At 55.8% G+C, this 18,278-nt stretch overlaps 4 protein-coding genes across 4 annotated transcripts; 2 read left to right on the forward strand and 2 right to left on the reverse strand.

Annotated features, from left to right (window-relative positions):
- Positions 1-530: 530 nt before the first annotated feature.
- On the reverse strand, positions 531-2,550 carry KVR01_007146 (uncharacterized protein). The gene is made up of 2 exons (XM_044782519.1): positions 1,857-2,550; positions 531-1,745 (listed from the first exon to the last, which is right to left on the reverse strand). The coding sequence occupies exons 1-2, from the start codon at positions 1,905-1,907 to the stop codon at positions 1,239-1,241; spliced, it is 558 nt and encodes a 185-aa protein (XP_044643399.1). The 5' UTR covers positions 1,908-2,550; the 3' UTR covers positions 531-1,238.
- Positions 2,551-10,644: 8,094 nt separating this feature from the next.
- KVR01_007160 (uncharacterized protein) lies at positions 10,645-11,433 on the forward strand (the record flags this gene model as incomplete). The annotated part of the gene is made up of 3 exons (XM_044790151.1): positions 10,645-10,854; positions 11,025-11,251; positions 11,361-11,433. The coding sequence occupies 3 exons, from the start codon at positions 10,645-10,647 to the stop codon at positions 11,431-11,433; spliced, it is 510 nt and encodes a 169-aa protein (XP_044643413.1).
- Positions 11,434-12,429: 996 nt separating this feature from the next.
- KVR01_007639 (uncharacterized protein) lies at positions 12,430-18,253 on the reverse strand. Its single transcript, XM_044790801.1, has 5 exons — positions 18,136-18,253; positions 17,811-18,077; positions 17,687-17,722; positions 17,345-17,588; positions 12,430-17,123 (listed from the first exon to the last, which is right to left on the reverse strand). Exons 2-5 carry the CDS (start codon positions 17,825-17,827, stop codon positions 15,732-15,734), a joined length of 1,689 nt encoding a protein of 562 aa, XP_044643892.1. The 5' UTR covers positions 17,828-18,077; positions 18,136-18,253; the 3' UTR covers positions 12,430-15,731.
- Positions 12,601-14,670, forward strand: KVR01_007197 (uncharacterized protein; the record flags this gene model as incomplete). The annotated part of the gene is made up of 1 exon (XM_044787175.1): positions 12,601-14,670. The coding sequence occupies one exon, from the start codon at positions 12,601-12,603 to the stop codon at positions 14,668-14,670; it is 2,070 nt and encodes a 689-aa protein (XP_044643450.1).
- Positions 18,254-18,278: the final 25 nt, after the last annotated feature.

Below are 18,278 nucleotides of genomic sequence, written 5' to 3' on the forward strand. Positions count from 1 at the left end.
CAGGCACGCCCAGCACACATCCCGGACGTGGCGTCACTCACTCACTCACAGCACTCACTCAACTCGACACGGCCTCAGATCCTCCGACTCGGGCTGGCACACAAGACAAGCCCGCCAGAAGAACAGTGTGTGGCGAAATAAAACACAGCCACATTTGACACCATCCCATCAGGCATGCCACAGTCATGGCTCAAAACAAGTCTCCAGCTCTTGGTGCGCCCACCAGATCATCTTGGCAGCTGGCTGGCGCGGATGGGATGTCCATCACCGGGGGGCAGGCCCGAACCCGTCTGCTCCACCCTGGGCAGGTGCTTGCCACTGCCTCTGCCGTACTGTTATGGTGATGCAATACTATAGCACGCTCATCGATACCGGGACCGACGCGATGGAGAGAAAGGGGATAACATCGGGCGTCGATAGCCTGACACAGGCCTCGGTGATAGGAGGGCAACAGCGCTTGAGGCATGTGAAAGCGATGATGCACATGGACAGAAGGACTTGATAAGTCACGCATCCAAGCGAAGGACCTTCACCAGGTAAGAAATCTATTAGCTATTTTGCCCCTCTGAACACCCGTAGAACGTATTTCTCCCATTACGATCGCGTACAGCACCATCGGTAGCAACAGCAACGACATCAACAACCCCAATCAGCAACCAAGTCTTAGTCTTGAAGATGCGGACTAGACAATATTCAACCTTGCTAAAAAGCAATCGGGCCCATATTCATCGTGTAGAACGGCAATGTAGAGGCGTGAAGCGACAGTTATGATGCCGAAAGTAGTAAAACAGGGCGAAACGTGAAAAGCAGGAGAGCACAATGACAAGTGCACAAAACAGGGATATCTCGACGCGCTGGCCCCATCACGAACTAAATCGGCGGGCAAGACCAACGACTTCATGTTCGGAGCTCGACGTCATTCTCAGCGACTTTGGTGTCTTGACCTTCCTCACCGTGGGGAAAGTGGACTGCTAGCGTTTCTTCCCATTGCGGCGGGGGGGCTCAGAGCCCTCACAGCCCCCGAAGTCCTGATGGTGCTTAGGGTCCTCACGTTCCGACAAAGCCAGATACTCCTTGTAGTCCCGATAATCCTTCTGAGGGGAGTTGTAGTAGGCAGAACCGAGACGTCCTGCTCTGTACTGAGCGACCTGTTTCCTCCATTCGATGCGACTGGCAACCGCCTCGTCCCTCTTGCATGAGCCGGGAGAGGGATTCGGGTAATTGGCCCCGCATGACTCCTAGTTGTTGGTGGCCTTGTCCACAGCATTGTGGGCGTCCTCCTTCTTCGCGCTCAGGAAGGCACCGATGAAGCTGACAGTCTCGTGGGTGAGGACGAGAGCGGTAGAGATGGCGGCCTTGCCGGTGGAGATCAAGGCGAAGCCGGCATCATTGCCGCCGTTGGCCTTCTTGTACTCGTCGGAGTAGAGGCTGATGACGTGGTCGCGACCCTCGAGGCCCTTGTGGTAGGGGAACAGGATGATGCCCTTGGCATCGGTGTACAGCTCGTTGGTGGGCTTCTTGACGGCGGGGAAGCGCTCGTCGACCTTTGTCAATGCCTTGTCGCCGAGGTCGTCTACCTTCTTAACGTAGGGCTGGACGTATTGGTAGGGGCCGTTGAAGTAAGGTACAATCGGGGCGGCAAAGGTCTGGTAGGCCGAGTCGCCGAGCTGGATGGACTTTGCGCCATAAGGGTTGGACTTGAACGTCTCGATGCCATCATGGACAACGTGGTAACCGTACAGGTGCTTTTATTGCGTTAGCCTTTTGGTCCTTGGGCACAAAGCGGTCCAGCGCAACCGGCTTGCGGAACTGGATTCCGCTACGGTGGTATAGGGGAAGGCAGCGAGGGTATTTACCTTGAGGAATGAAGAGTGCGGCACATCGCCGTTGACTTGAACTGCCGACATTGTGGGATGTATGTGGGAGTGTGGATGTGACGACAGTGGCGCAGGTTGGATTGGGAGCACCCGAGGTGAGGCAGCAAGGGACGAGATCTGACTCGTCTTTGGCAGGGCGATTGAGATCTGACAAGCTGACGAGGGCGTACGGGGTCGTATGCGTGTGAATGCACGTCTCAAAGCCACGGAGCGGGTGGTGTGAAGCTTGGCCCAAGGGCTGACTCGTGATGTGATGATGGGAGAGAGAGGGGAGAGAAGGTTGAACGGCAAAGGCGCGTGCGAGGTCGTGTGTGAGCAAAGGGGTTGCGTTGGTATGTAAGGCTAGGCGAGAGCAGGAGGGTAGGAGGGGGGCGAGGAAGGTGAAGGGGGAAATCTTGGGAAGGAGGCGGGCGGTGGAATGGAAGCTAAAAAGAAGAAGGGCGTTTCTGGTTTCTGCTGCTGCTGCCCAGTGCTACCTACCTGCCTACGGGTGGATTGCCTCTGTGGTTATCGAGTGGACTGACGCCACGCGCTCGACGGTCGCAACATCAATGGGAGACCGAGAAAAAAGGTGGGCAGTGGGGGGAGTGGACCCCCTGCTGGCTGTCAGATAAGGGAAGCACATCCAGCTGGCATGTGAGAGAGGCAGCAGAGGTACTCGCTGGTACCTGCCCAGCTGCCCAGCTGCCCTGCTGCCCACGTCTTCTGCAACCACTTACCGTTCTCGTCTCTCCAGGGAGGGTAAGCTCGCTTGGCTCGGCAGCTGGAATGGGACAGAGGTGGGAGTAGCTTCTCTGCCCTACTGGCCTGCTGTTTTCTGGCCTCGCACTTTCCTACCGCTGCTTGGTCCAAATCTGGCATATTTGCAGAGAGGTACATGGGCATACATACAAACATGCAAGCTGGATGCTTGGTGGGGCCTCTGCCGTTCCTTTTTTTCTGCGGAAAAGAAGCTGTGAGGCCGGGGCCCCCCTTGTCCCCGAACCCTGCTCTGATGCCTGTCCAAAGCATGTGAAAGATGGCTTTGAGCTTGCAAGCCTCCTCCGCCTTCACACGAATCTTCTGTCGTCCTGCCTGTCAGAATGCCCCCTCCGACGTCGACGCGTGTCCAATCATGCCCCGGATGGCCCTTCCCTGTGCTCGCATGGCATGGCATGGCATCGCCCTGCATCACGACCTGCAGCTCTGATACGGGCGACGAACATGCTTTGGCAGCAATTGGCTTCTCGAGATGCAAACCCTCGTTCGAATTGGCACATTGGCTGCGCTGGGTCGCCTTTCCCTGCCCACATTTATTTATTGCGTGACATCCGGTCCCCTTGAAGCCGGCGATTCCGCAACATCCAGAGCGTTGCTCCATGCCGTGTCACCCAAATCCGGGAGCACGTCTTCCTCCTCCTCGCCCTGACATGCCCCGTCGGCGGTCACGGCTGACGACAATGCGAGAATGGGGACAAAAGAGTCATCTGTCCAACCAACCAAGGTCTGTGACAAACTCAATCGGAGCCACCCCACATTCAAGGGTCGTTGAGCTCGGCCGCGGTTGACGGCTGCAGCTGCTCGCCTCCCCGGATCCGCGGTACCCGACGCCGTCGACACATTCACATCGACATCACGACAGCCTCAGGCACATCCCAGGCTGGGCCAGGTAACCACGCCACACCACGCCACGCCACACGTTGCAGCCGAGGCGCTTCTGGATTGCTACCCACCTCGCTCATTACCGGCCCCGAAAGGCCAATTTCATCGGGTGGCCACAAAGGGCTGTCAACTGACTGTCAACTTCCTGCATGTGACACCAACCGCACGAGTTGACCGGCAGACCGGCAGACTGCCTCAACTGCCGCATTGTCTGACTGTTTGGCGCCCGCACATCACACATCGCACATCGCACATCGCCACAAGCCTCGCCGGATGAGCTGCCACTTAGGCCCGGGGATATGGCAAAGAGTCCCGTTGACCTGTGTCGCACCTCAGGTGCCACACAACGGGCGACGCCACTGATCGATGCGCACTAGAATCGTGACATGGGTGCGCTGTCGACCTGCCAGCCCGCCGCCCCTGGGCCCCACAGTTCAACCCGAGCTGACGGAACAGGGGCATAAACTAGATCGCGTTGGCATGCCCTTTCACATGCTCGGCCGTCTCCCGTGGGGCTCGAACCGGGGAGAGGCAGGAGTGCCTCCCAACAACCAAGTCTGCGAACATCTGCTGGGCCCAAACCAACATGGTGACATCGTCGCCATCTCATATCTGGCATATAGTGGAAGATATACCCTCGCGCTTGCATCTCCTCGGGCAACCATCTCTTCCTCTCCTACCTACCCTGCTCAGCCCAAAACAACGCCCAAACCACGGCCCAGAGACCTGTTGATGGGCTCATAATCCGATACTACGTCACCGCCCCTGCTGGCTGTTCTAGTCCCTCGGGGCCACAACCCGCACCGTTACCGACCTTGATCCCGCCTTGGATAGCATGTGCTCCCGGGTGGTAGATCCTAGGAGCAGCCAGATGCGACCCGATCGTTAGGAACTAAGTTTGAGCGACAAATCCCCCCATTCGCAGGCGCCACGCCCGAGACCGGCCCGCAGCTCAGCGGCGTCCCTTTTGAAGAGCCGCTTGTGCAACATCAGCCGCCAACAACTTGGCAATGCAGGGGGCGCAGCGTAAGCCAGCACGCCTGTTGGTTCACGGTTCCTTATTACAAAAAGAAGAAGTGACCCCAGAATTGTCTCAGCTCCGAAGGAAGCACGGTTTGCAGCCCCTGTACCCTCCATCAACCTCCCCCGGGGGGCTTTCGGCCGGGATTCAACGCATGAGATGGCGAACGAGTCCCTCAACAAAAAATACATCTCTGCAGAATTGCAGGATTTGCAAATAGCAACACGTCACGGTTTCCTGAGGCGATCTCCGGTGAGGCCTTTTCACGGCGAACTTTGTCAAAACGAGCCGCGCAACAAGAAAAAGCAAAGGGAAGCCCCGCCGCCCACGACCATGGTGCTGACGTCGCGTCTCCCAAGTAGCGCGGCGCATAGCTGTCGGACTGCCAACTTGCATGGGAATTTCCGTGATGCTCATAAACCGTCATACTTCGCGGCTGCGCATGCAGCAGTCGGCCCATGCGCATTAGCCATTGGCCCGTCTCAAAGCCTGGGATTCCTGCGGCCTAGAACGCACGCCTGGACGCAACACAACATGGAACGCAACGTCGTATGAGCCCAGACCTGCTGCGTGTTATCAGACCGAACCGGATTTGCGACACGCCCAACTTGAGGATTTCCAATGGAAAGCTGTGTCAGTTTGCGGCGCTATCCCACCCTCAAGATAGGTCGGTCCCCCCTAATTCCAGAAGGGGGATGATGTCCACTCCTCGAGTTGTCAACTAGCTATAGCCAGAGTACGCAGTGTTCCAATGTGGCGCAAGGAGCCACGAAATCCAGTGACAAGCAGGCAACCTCTGCGTCTGCTGCAGCGCCGCCTTTGTCCCACGTGTTGGAGCCTGGTTCTGTCGAGTGGCGGGACCATGTGACGTTGAGCAGCATGCGCCTAGGACGCTGTCACCTAGCCTCCGCATGAATTGTGCCTCCCCACAGGCACCGACCGCGGCTAAAGAGGCAAATGTACTGCGTTGTATTGGCCTCGGTCCCAGATTTGATGGTCAGTGAGCGCTTCGCGAGGTCGTGTAAATGCGTACGTGGGACTGCCTTGCGTTCTCTTTCCTGTTCAAGCGAACGGGTTTTACGATGTGCAGTGGAACTGGCTTCGATAAGGCTCATGCGACGCCTGATCATCGGGGGCAGTCTATTGAATGGGCTGTGCGGAAGCAGAAGTTGTCTCCTCTTGACCATGTGCGCAGCACGCACCGAAGCCTCTCCGCATCGAAGTTCAAATACCTGCGGCTCGATCCATCAGGACGGATGATGTGGAGCCCGACTCCGAGTCACTGATGCAGGCGGGGATATCTATCTCGTCTTACTGCCCTACTGGCCGGACGCTTAGTCTGCGGGGGGATGATCTGCATGGCCCGCGGTGATGTCTTGCATTTGCTCCAGTGGGGATCCCTTTCGTTATCCTGTGTACCGTCATCTGTGTGACGTGGGGTCGCGGACAACGGTGGTGTGGTCTAGTCAATTGCGGTACGGTATTGGTGGAAGACAAGCCCTCAGTTGATCGGACCGCCGCGGGGTGAGATTTCCGGGACTGGCTGTGTTCCTCGGATGAGGGCCACGTTGCGACTGCAACTATCAGGTTGATTGTCTCTGGGCAGTCGTGCTATCGTGCTATCTGTACCTGGGGACTGCTTTGCGGCCCAGCAAGGGTCCTCTGAGGCCCGGTCATCAGAAGAGCAGTGGTGATGAGGGTGGTGCTCGTTGCCCAAGAAGGTAGGCCAGGGTCAGACCCATCTCAGTATCTGTACACTCACTCTTCCCCGACTCTTATGAAGGACTCTATCGGAGTGTTACCTGTGGAATAAGCTTCTTTTGAGCAACTCTACGCCGGCCAAAGCCTAAAATGACCTCCTTACCACTTCAAGCGGGATGTGTACGGATTAAGAACGAAACCACTAGCAGTAGCACGAATCTAGTGTCTCCGAGCAAAGCTATTAATTCCACTCGCTTCTTATCAACGGTCCAATAGTACCTCGTTGTTGATACATTAGTCGCAGCAGCTATCTTTCAACCGCGCACCTCCTGCGTAGAAGAAGGCGCATTTAAACAGTCGAGATGCGACACATGAGGGCCATTCCGCATGGAGCACGCCGTCGTGATGGCCTGGACTAAGCACCTGGTTGCTCCTTGGTTTGTACCCGTAGCATGGGAAGTCTGGCCGAGACGCACGCATACTAGTATCTCGGTCAGGCTCAATATACACACACCCCCATACCCACATACTCAGTCTAGGGCCGCCGAAATCTAGTAATACACTAAGCTCGGATTTGAGCGTGAACTTTGTTGAAGGCTGAATATTCAGGACGATACGATGCATTGGGCCCCTCGTTTGGTGGGGGGTAGGTGATGCCTAGGTCTTGCTAAAGATAGATTATAACCTAGGTATGTGGGCTTAGAAGCTAGTATTAGATATATATGTTGAGTAGTTACTCCGCCACATGAACCCCTACGCGCATGGTCATAACCTTGATAACTTCACATTCACTGCCTGCACGGAAAAGTACCCTTTAAGTATCTGACTTGAAGTGCACCTACTTCCAAGGGCTGGTTTGGTATGCTGAAAGCTTCCAAGGTTTGCGGTGTAGCGACTAAAAAGGGCAACCCACCCCCGCCATACCGACTTTCTAGGTAAGTACCGTACTATCGTCCTAAGGGCTTCGGTAACGGTCGCCTAGGGGGACTAATAAAAGCCCTAGAATTAACGGTTCCTTAAGAGGTAACTATTTATCCTTTAGATACTAGCTTTTAATTAGCTCTCTAGTTGTAAGGTAGGAAAATAAGATTAAGGAAGTTATATTATAGGATCTTTAAATTATTACCTATAAAGAAGAGGAATAGATAGGAAATTAAAAAAGTATATAAAGAGATAAGCTTAGAATTAGCTTTCTCCTTATACTACTAAGCTTATCTATATATAAGGAAGACTTATAAAGTACTTAGGTAGTCTTAGTCCTGAAGCTGTTAGGAACCTCTTTGGCTAACTGATTCGAAGCTTGAGATTAGTTGTTACTGAAGGAGGAACTATTACGAAAGATGTAACCGTTAATCCTGGCAAGGAACCGTTGCCAAAACCCATAGTTTCCCGGTAGGGTAACTTGTCTGGGAGTGAGAGCTGTCTCAAGCACGGCAGCGTAAACTTGTTCCTGGCTGGTCTGGATTGCGCGCAGAGCGGCTAAACTACCTAGCCTAGATGGTTGTGCAAACATCCCCAGGCGTTGACATTGTATCGGGGTACGTTGAAGTGCAGCTCAGGGGGCATAGCCTTGAACGAGCTGACTATGATTGTGGGACTTCAGAATTGGACGGGAATTGATTGAAGGAGTCATAAACGTCGAGGATCAGGTATGGCCGGTGTGGAATCCGAGAAGGTGGGAAGTCTTGGGTACCCTTCCACTCGTGTGGACTTCGACGGCATGTCTCAAGTGCTCACTTTGATCGGACTGTCCACGACTTCTTGAGCAGCTTCCGCTTGAGCGAGTCCTATAGCAAGCGCACACACAAAATGGGAGAGCTATCCCTCAACACGATTGACTCTTCCACCAGACTTTTCGCCATCATGGACAAGGCAAACAGAAGCGATTGCTTTCACACTCGCAAGGGCACAGCGTAGAGTTTACAAGCTATCGGAACCTCAGACATTCAGGTCGAATCTCCAGATCACGGACTATAGCCCGCCGGCGCCAGAAAGCAAATAATTTCACAGAGATTGCAGAGGATTCCTCCTCTCCATTTTTATGAGTTATTTGCATTATTTTCGGCATATCCCAGGTAACGGCCGCCGCCGCATAACAGCGGCAATACCCAAGGTTTGGACGACATCAAACGATTCTTCGAGGACATCCCGACCTACGTGCGCGAGGAGTTCGTTTGTGTACAGCGAAAGGTGCCGGAACAGGACGGCTTAGCCTTCAACGTGGCCGTTGAGAGCTTCGTGCTCGCTGTCTGAGGTGGCTTGAGGTGCTAGGGATGGCACCCTGCCGAACATCGAGCTTAAACATGGGGGCTTTCCGAAGCCGGTAGGGTACCTTACCTTCGAGACAGACTCCTCCGCCCCAAACAGTTGGGAAATTCAAGTGGCGAGGCTAGGACCCAGATTTTTGCAAGGGTTACTCTCCTTGGACTCCACCACCTGACTTCCTACATCCGCGCGACCTATTGGGGTTTGTGTGGCAACACGCTATACTTCAGCGTCACTTCTGTCATATGGTCAGACCGAATTTAACCCTGCGTGAAATGATGGACAAGCATTTTGGTTTCTCCCGATCTTACCTTCACATCAATCCAGTGGAACCTCAGCATCGTTGGAGGGCCGTGGGCTGGATCTTCTGGGAGGATCCCGAGCGACTTGCTTCTTTGGACTTGGCCAGGTGCCTAGTGGATAGGAACTTCGTGTCCAAGAACGGTGCCCTATCGCATCTCGAGCTGAAAGCTCGACCCTTTCTCACGGATACGCTCTAGACCCATGAGACTGGGAACACATCGTTCGGGACTTTGCCACTCCCAAGGTCAACGCAACGACGTTAGGAGTCTCTTCAACACGATACGCAACCTGCATCTCGATATTACTGGAGGCATCATCTCCTCCTTTCGCCACCGGGGCGCGGAAACTTCTCTAACTAAAGCTAAACAACAGTGATTGACCGGGACGGCAGATGGGTGGGAGCTGGCTGCAAGGATGGCAATTACTAAGGACTGAGTGAAGACTAGCAAGGAATTGTCTTGCAGGTGAATATCGTGTGGGAAATCTCCTGCGAGATAACGTCTTTCCACCAATAGGCAATTAGTCTTCACTTTGTGAAGTGCAATATCGAGTTTACTCAACCCAGCCCATCAGTATAACTATCATGGGATGCTACAGATTCCAAATAGCGCCCCTTCATTCCCTGACCACAACACATTCTGACCACATCACGATTCCTCTGTGATCACACCCTAATCAGCGAATTTTACCCAGCTTGGGATGTCGATCAATGTTGCTGTCACAGCCGAAAAGTTTCGGAATTCCGTGGTAGGTAGGGCACATAACCCCAGGTCTCGTATTGCTGAGGTGAGGGACTACTGCAATTCCTTGGCCCCCAATACGTATGAAGATGAGAACCCCTGGGGGATGTGGGCGAATCAAAGCACCCGCTTGTCTCCCCATAGAGAATCCCTCAATGTAACTCACCTTGTGCCTATACAAGACGGCTACTATTGGCAGGCCCAATGATCAGCCTCGAGACAGACAGTCACCTAAGCAAGTTAAAGACCGAGCTACTAGTAGGTGCAGAAGGAAGTAGATAGGCATGCGAGCGAAGGACAAGCAAAGTATCGTATTCACCACGATGTGGATACAATGCATTTTTCAAACATCCTGCTGGGTGTGCTCACTGATGAGTACTTAGTTGGGCGAATCACATTGTGCGAACCGGGTCGTCGACACGGCCCTTTGTTCTGCCACAGGTCCCGTCAACGACCTTCACGCCGCCTTGACCAGTGGCCTCACAGCGTATCATGTAGTGCCCCCCGTTCTCAATTTATCTTGGTTCTTTTTGCCACCTACCTATCAGATAGACTGATGTGGGCGAGCCGGGATAAGAAGGGATTTCGGAAGGGGCCTGGGGTCAACGGCCGGCTTAAAGCGAAATGGGCTGCTACTAATATGTACTTGGGCATATTATTTCTTAGCTTGATCACCTCGTATCTGCACTGCAGATCACAGGTCAGATGTCTTGAGTTAATTGAGCATCATGTATGATTCTCTGTCCTATGACAACACTTCTTGACGAAGACACCTCGGGAAAGGAGTCAAGCAGGATCTAATATAGCCTGTTCAGCTTCACTGCCAGCTACCGTCAGCATAGCTGTGGATCATTAAGAAGGATTGGTATCAACTCACTTCTGGTGTTGTTTCTGCACAAGTGCCCTTCACTATACAAGGGTATGAATTGGTAATCGAAGTCAGTGATATAGTCAGGCCAAGCAACGGGCGCTCATGTATAAAAGGAGCTTTGCAGCCCTCCAAGACCTCGAGTTCTGTTGGACAACAGCATCACAATTCTTCTTCTCCCAGATCCAAACAAGATTTCCAAATCATCCATACCTCTACAGAAGAATCATGCAATTCAAACTGCCCCTTACCATCCTTGCCTCCTTGGCTCTGGCTCAGGGCTTCAAAGTCCCGGCCGACGCGCAAGACGGAGCATACATTGTCCAAACCGACGAGTCGGGCCAGGAGACCTTGGTTCTCGTGGAGGCCATGAAAATAGGGGTTACAGGCAGGCGCGCCGAGGCTCGCGCGGAACTGAAGGCTCGGGACCAAAACGCGGTGAGTATATAAAGCCCGAAGAGACATCGTGAACCCGTCTGCACCTGCGGCCCTTCTCATCTCCGTGAAGGAGGGTGAAAGTGAGGGGAGGAACGAACGCCAGCCAGCCAGTCGGCCAGAAGGCACAGGTCCTAAAGAATGGCTGACTTCTTGCGCGTGATCTACTACAGTGCGCCGCGCGAAGCCTGAACCATGGCGACACCGACGCGGCTGTCAGCAAGCTCAGGGGCTTCTGCGGTGGTGGCCAGCACTACCCCGCGCCCAAGCTCTTTTACAAGGTCGGGTCCACCGTTGCGTACTCTTGTGACTACAGCGGCAACCAGCTTTGCTACTCCTCGGAGGCCGAGCTGGCCTTCCAGCAGATCACCAGGGCATGTGGTCTGTATGCCAGCGGCTGGTGAGTACCCCGGGCCGTTCTCAGTTTTTGCTTTCCTCTTCAGCTCTACATTTGGTGGTTGACCGAAGTTATCAATGGAAATATGCTAATTGCTTGTGATCCTTTGTAGGTGGCTGTTCGGAAGCAACAAGAATTACGGCTATGATGATGTGAATGCTGAGTTCTGCGGTAATCTGCACTGATTACATTCTATTCAGGTGGTGACCTTGTTGTGTACTCAACACTCTGATTTTCGTTGGATGTTTGAGTACTTGGTTGTTTCATTCATATTACAAAAGCTAGATTATACTCCCTCTCGGGTTTAAACCATCCAAGTCCAAAGCTCTATAATTGAAACCCATATTTTCACACGTATTGCCCTGACTGAAGTAAGCCGTTCTTTTACAAGAACATCAGAGATTTGCAGAGCACAAGAACAGAGGGTACATAAATACAAATGCGTTCACCTACCGACAGGCAATCACTACCTTTTGTGTTGTTGCGTCTGCACGCTAGGACAAGGCCTGTATTTTGACCTTTACGGCATTGAACGAGTTCAGGATGTAGGCATCCATACTCCCAGTTCATTTGAATCCATCCTCGGGAGGCAAAAAACACCCAGGTGCCAGCAGGGGTGACTTCACTTAGTCGGTGGCCTGAGAAGTCCCCTCAAGTGCTGCCCAAGTGGTCACGACTGATCACTTGCAGCCCGATCCAAACAGAATAGACGTGTGACGGTATGGGCTTATTGATTGTGGATTCCAAATTATGGCAACTCGGAATTACGGTCTTTTGGCCGGGGTGTCTGTTGTGCAGAATTCTCTAGATCCATCTCAAGGGCCGGGAAATAGATATTCTCAGCCTGTAGTCGAGTCTCTCACTACACCCACAAGTGGCCATGTGCTTCAGCACGTGTGCACAGTCAGAGTGTCACTATATCACAGCCTTAGAACTTTAGATTATGATCTCAGTTGAATTGTCAAAACCTCAATTTTACCATGTTCAATTCTCACAACTAGACTTTTCTTTGATTCTTCATCCCGAAAGGTTGGAGGAACCCGTGGAGAGGCTCGGGTTCGGCTCAGCAGCAACAGACCCTTGTAGCCTATCCTTATCATATCAACAGCTTATCGATAACAACTCCCATAATTTATTTGACTTGCCCAGCAGCACCCCGGTTGCAAACCAAATCTCGACATTTTACACCACTGCATTTGCATATTCGTCGGCGTTCTTTTGTTTTATTTCCTTGATACAATTTGGGAACCAGCATACCAACAACGTCTAAAAGCACCCATCACTACAATCCCCATTACCTGACTCGAATCCTACCACGACCTCTCACACGCGCCGGGCAAAAAAAAAAAAAGATGGCAGACCCGCTGCTCAACACGCTGTGCAGCATCTGCCACATCAGCACGCCCAAGTACACCTGCCCGGGATGCAACACGCACACGTGCTCGCTGGAATGCAACAAGAAACACAAGTCCTGGGCCAACTGCTCCGGGAAGCGCGACCCGACGGCCTACATGCCCCCCTCAAAACTCAAGACCGCCGCCGGCATCGACCACGACTACAACTTCCTCTCCGCCATCGAGCGCGAGCGCGAGCGCAACCAGCGCGAGATCGTCGACGAGCGCGGGCTCTTCTCGCAGAAGGAGCTGGGCAGCCAGCTCGACGACCCCTTCAGCTTCCGCAAGCAGTGGTTCGGCGATGACGTCCGCTTCCACCCCGTCGGCGGCGGCGGCGGCGGCGGCGAGCCTAGGATGTTCGCTTCCGACGGCGAGGACAGCGGCGAGGACGGGGCGGGGCCAGGGGCAGAGGCGAGGCACAACAGGAGGAACATACCCGCCAAGGCGAGCCAGCTCACGCAGCGCGTCCGCCAGCGCCTCGCGGCCGAGAACGTGCGGGTGGTGCAGATGCCCGTCGGGATGACGAGGCAGAGGGAGAACACGACCATGTGGAACCGCAAGGCCAGGCGGATCAACTGGTGCGTCGAGTGGATGCTGTATGGAGACAGTGGCAGCGGCGACGGGAAGGAAGAGGAAGAGGCGGGGCTCAACAAGAAACCCACGAGGATACGCCACAACGCGCTCGAGACGATGCCGCTGTACAAGGCGCTGGGGAACTCGGTGGCCTGGTACAAGAAGGGCCAGGAGGCGGGCGACGACGCGGCGGACGACGAGGACGTCGAGCCCGCGCAGGCAGGGCGGCGCAAGAGGGTCCTGATCCGCGAGGTCAAGGAGACCGAGCAGCGAGGCGGCGGCGGCGCGATGACGATGATGATGCAGGACGGCGGCTCCGCGACGTGGCACCCCAGGACGCAGTACCCGACCCAGAGTCCCTTCACGGCCGCGTGGTCCAGCGACGCCGGCGCGACCACGACGTCGTGGGACGCAGACGGGGAGGTCGAGGCGCGCAGGCGCCACAGGTTCTACCTGCTCCGGCCGCTGACGGTCGCGGGCAAGTCCAAGGAGCTGATCCCCGTGTCGGCGACCGAGGACCTCAGCGCCGCGCTGGCCGGGCGCACCGTCCTCGAGTACCCCACCATCTACGTGCTCCCTCCTCCTCCTCGCCCCTCGGCCGACCCTGCCTCCTCCACGGCGGAGACGGCATCACCACCGCTTCCAGAGGGCCACGTCCTCGGCTCGACGGAGCGCCGCCCACCCCCGAAAAGGCAACAACAACAACAACAAGCCGCGGCGGCGGCGAAACGCAAGGCCGCCCCGGGGTCCAGAGACGATCCCACGTCGCGGCAGCAGCCATCACAGAAGCGCCAGGCCATCAGCGGCGGGGGCAGAGGCGCAGGCGAGGCCGGGCTCCCGGTGCGACAGTCTGACAGGAGCCAGCGCGGCCGCGGCAACGCGACCACCTCCGCACGAGGGCGGGGCCGGGCTGGTCGCGGCGGGGCAGGAAGGCCCACCCCAGGGCGACGACACGCCGGGGCGGCGGACCCGGATGCGGAGGAGGGCGAGGTCAACAGCGACGGGGACGAGGTCATGGCTGCGGCGGCGGCGGCGGCGGCGGCAGAGCGCGCGGACACTAGCAGTAGTGACCCGGACAGCAGCGGCTCGAGCGACGATGACGACGAGGAGGACGACGACGCGCAGGACAGCGGCTTCTGGCGGGCTTCAGGCCGGCCGCGAGGGGGTGGGATGGTTGTTGATGATGGTGATGAAGGAGCCAAAAACAACAGCAGCAGCCCGCGCAAGGCCGACACCACCGCCTCGGCGCAGGCGGCACAGGCCCTCCAAGGGAACGGCACCAAGAAACCCGGCGGGGGCGGCGGTATGGGCCTGGTAGACTACGGCTCGGACAGCAGCGGGGAGGAGGAGGACGGGTCCGAGGATGACGGGGACGCCGACCCTGCGACGCTGAAGCCTGAGAACCCGGAGCTGGTGGCCGGTGCCATCCAGGAGATTGTCGGCTTGCTTTCGTGAGCACGAACGGAGGAAGTGGGCAAACTTGAACCTCTCATGTTGTGGTGCTGTCTTGTGAGAGATGAGACAGACACCCGTCACAGCAAGGGCATTTCAAAGATGAGCAGAGTTCAGAGAGCATGGCATGAGACCGGAACGTAGCTTGTCATTTAGATCAGGCACCTTCATCAGGGGAGTAGCTCCCTCGCCGCCATGACCGGGATGACACGGTGGTGGCCCAGAGTCCACGGGTGACAAGGGAAGAAAGACTGCCTAGGTATCTAGCTCCGCCAAGCCTCAAAGAAAAAAAATCAAGCCCGTTCAACAGTTGAACCGGAGCAGCTTTTTCCATGTTTTGTCCTTTTTCTTTTTCCTTCCTGAGTGGTCATCGTTTGATGAGATGTGGTTCGGCTTTGGTTTTGATCTCCCGCCACCCGCTCTTCTTCGCACCGCAACCGAATATCGATGGGGCTGTAGGTAACCGAGGGCGAGACCACTCAGAACGAGATCCAATCTCACCGTTACCCTGTGTTCCTCTTTGGCATTCCTTCTTCTCCGGCCTCCTTCAAGAAAGGCAATGCGTGCCTAGACGCTGGCCGATTCTGCTTTGCCTCGCCTCCCATTCCCTCATTTCAGTGCTAGTTGAATTCGTCCCTTCGCATGCTGTGTCAATAAAAGCAAAAAGTAGAATTCCATTCCGTTCAGACGCCTTGACAGTCCCCCCGCTCATGTCCTGCGCCAGTGCCATTGCACGCTCCAGGCTTCGTCCGCGTCGATATAAGACATAGTTGCATGCTAAAGAGAAAGAAAGAAAAAAGGCATCGAATACGCTGGATGCCCCTTTGCCGCCCCCCCTCGAGCAGGAATCGAGGCTCATCGCAGGCGGCTATGATTCATCGTAGTGGTACAATGGTCTAGTTGACCATGAGAAAGACACCCTGGTGCCGTGAAATGATGCAGACGAGATAAGGCCCAATTCGTGTCAGACCGGAAAACGTATCGTCATTATAACCCCCCTTGGAAGGACCCCGTTGCAGTAAATTGCAGTGGATTACTGGTGTCGAAAAAACAGATTGTGCTCCCTACTGGGGAACACTCTGCGCATCGTTTCGAGGCCCTCGGTAGCCACCGCGGCCACGACCGCCGTAGCCTCGTCCTCGACCACCACGGCCGCGACCACGTCCTCGGTAACCTCGGTAGCCGCCGTCGACGCTGCCTTGGCCAAATGTTTCGATGTTGCGGTTCTGTTCCTCGGTGCGCCATTCCCGACCACCTTGCCGCTGGCCGTTATTTGCCTTGCGGTCCTTGGCTTCGCTGGAGATGTTGTCGAAGAAGGACTTTGTCTTGTCGTAGACTTCCTTGGGCTCAGAAGCAGCGCTTGCCTGGCCGTCGACGGCGGCATCCGGGGCCTCGGTTATTGGCGAGCCCGCGATCCTCTCCTTGACAACATCTTCCTTGTTGAACTTCGCGTTGGCCGTCGCGAAATCGAAGTCTGAGTCGGGCACCTCGACCTTGGTATGACGAGCTCCGCCACGGCCACGGCCACGACCATTTTGAAGGCCGCCTCGGCCTGAGCTCATCCTCATCTCATTGACCTTGTTGGTCAGGTTGTCGATGCTGTTGCCATTCGTCGAGTGAGCCGCAGGGCCGACCGAGCTACCTGGCTGCTCGTTCAGCTTGGCCATAGCAACAGCAACTGCAGCCCTAGCTGCTTCCGTCGCGTCCCTAAGAGCGGCAGCCGAGTTTGTAGACGAGTTTACGTTGGCGCTTGCAGCAACTGTCGACTGTGCGGCCCTGGCTGTCATTGCAGCAGGAAGAGGCACTGCCGGGGTGATCCTGGTCAAGCCCTTGGGACCAGTGGGGATCTGCTTGCCTGGGGCCGAAGGTGCTGCGAGCTTCTCTCCAGGCTTCTGGTTCTCCAACAAGGCAGCCGTGACCTTGACCTCTTCCGCGGTCGGTTTGGACGCCACGGGAGGTGTGGGCGCCGGGGCTGTGGACGAGGGGGCCTGGACCTGGCCAGGAACTCGTGAATCGGAGGGCATCTCAACAGGAGCCGGACCAGGACCCCTCGACAAGTCTGCCGCTCCACCAATGGGTGTTGGCTTGTTGTCTCCCTGGGATTGCATGGCATTCGGAGACATACCGGGTGTCTGCCGCTGCTGCCCTTGCTGCTGCATGCCGGGAGGGCCTGGCGGTCCGCCTGGCGGGCCTTGAGGGAAGGGGTAGTTATTCCAGGGACCTGGCCCGTTGGGAGGGAAAGCCTGCCCAGGAGGGAACCAACCCTGAGGTGGGTAACCCATGCCAAATCCTCCGGGCCCAGGAGGACCAGGCCCAGGTCGGCCCCAGCCTTGTGGGGGTGGGTAAGGAGGGAACATGTTGGGGTTTTGAAATCCGGGTGCGCCTGGGGGGCCGGGAGGACCGTTGGGGCCAGGGGCTTGGTTGGCACCAGGTGCGCGTCCTGGATGAGCGCGAGCCTAGGAGGAGAAGCATTAGCTTTGAGTCTCCATTGAGGAATGGGTGGCAGCAGTGGGTGGTGTGATGACAGCTTGATCAGAAGGAAGGCAACGGAAATATCAACATGGGGTTGTTTGCGCAATTCAGACAAGAAATAATCTTTACATCCGAAATATTTCATCATGCTGAGAGAGAGGGCAGTAAGGAAGTCGAGGTGACTCGAAAAGGGGGAAGCACTCACGCCACCGACGATGGCTGGATCGTTGGGCATTGGAGGCTGGTTTTCCTTGGGCGCAGCGGGACCCTCCTCAATGCGCAGATCCTTCACATCGCTGCCTCGGAAGACGATGAAGTCGTAGACCTGGTCGGACGCCGACACCTCCTCCGAGGGGTCGCCCTTGCGGCCTTCTGAGCCATGTGATCTGACGTTCTCTAAGGAGACGGTGGACTCGTTTGAGTTTATTTCGTAGAGGGTGCCGACATAGCTGTTGTGGGGCATGTCAGTCAGCGGATGCTGGAGCTCAAGCTCAAAGCTCAACGTGTCCAGAGCGCGCGCGCAGGGGTGTTAGGCAGGGTCTCGTACCGGATGTCGCTCTTGGATATGAGGGAGATGCGAGCTCTGTGGTCATGATGGTCAGCATCTGCAAGGCAGGGCGGTCAGGCTTGTTGCGATTGAGCTTGACGCAGATGCAGCAGAGGACACGAACCCGAGGAAGTCAGACATGGTGGCGTGCAGCCTGGACCTGGATCATCCAGATCGCGCGGAACAGAATTGATTAATGCGGGAAAGAAAAGGAGAAAAAGATTATCTGCATCAGCAAGTGCGTATGGAGATTGCAGAGCGCACAGGAAGGCGAAGAAGGAGAGTGTGGTTTGAGGGTGTTGCTGAAGGGGTTTGGCTGAGGAAGATGGGAAGGATTGGAAGCGGGCGAGTTTGGTGGGTGGCTGGAGGGACGTTGTGAAAACTCCGTGGACTAGTAGAGTCTTTCAGCAGGCCTGAGCGAGAAGCGGGACAGCTGTGAGGAGCTTGACCTATTGGTGGCACTAGTACCCTCCTGGCTAGTGCCCTGAGCCACACCTCTCAGCCACAGCAGTCTCCGCTTAACAACCTTGGAACGTCAGCCGGAACCTCGAGTTTTCGAGCTTCATCAGTCCTGTTGCCACGTCACAGGATT

The sequence above is a fragment of the Diaporthe batatas genome (assembly GCF_019321695.1).
Source record: "Diaporthe batatas strain CRI 302-4 chromosome Unknown Contig00008, whole genome shotgun sequence".
Taxonomy (NCBI): domain Eukaryota; kingdom Fungi; phylum Ascomycota; class Sordariomycetes; order Diaporthales; family Diaporthaceae; genus Diaporthe; species Diaporthe batatas.

Coding starts and splice junctions, on each gene's coding strand:
- KVR01_007639 (XM_044790801.1), bottom strand. Junction 17,589..17,686: donor ATATCCAAGAGCGACATCCG/GTACGAGACCCT, acceptor GCCCCACAACAG/CTATGTCGGCACCCTCTACG. Junction 17,124..17,344: donor ATCCAGCCATCGTCGGTGGC/GTGAGTGCTTCC, acceptor TTCTCCTCCTAG/GCTCGCGCTCATCCAGGACG.
- KVR01_007146 (XM_044782519.1), bottom strand. CDS start 1,907: ATGTCGGCAGTTCAAGTCAACGGCGATGTGCCGCACTCTTCATTCCTC. Junction 1,746..1,856: donor CGCACTCTTCATTCCTCAAG/GTAAATACCCTC, acceptor ACGCAATAAAAG/CACCTGTACGGTTACCACGT.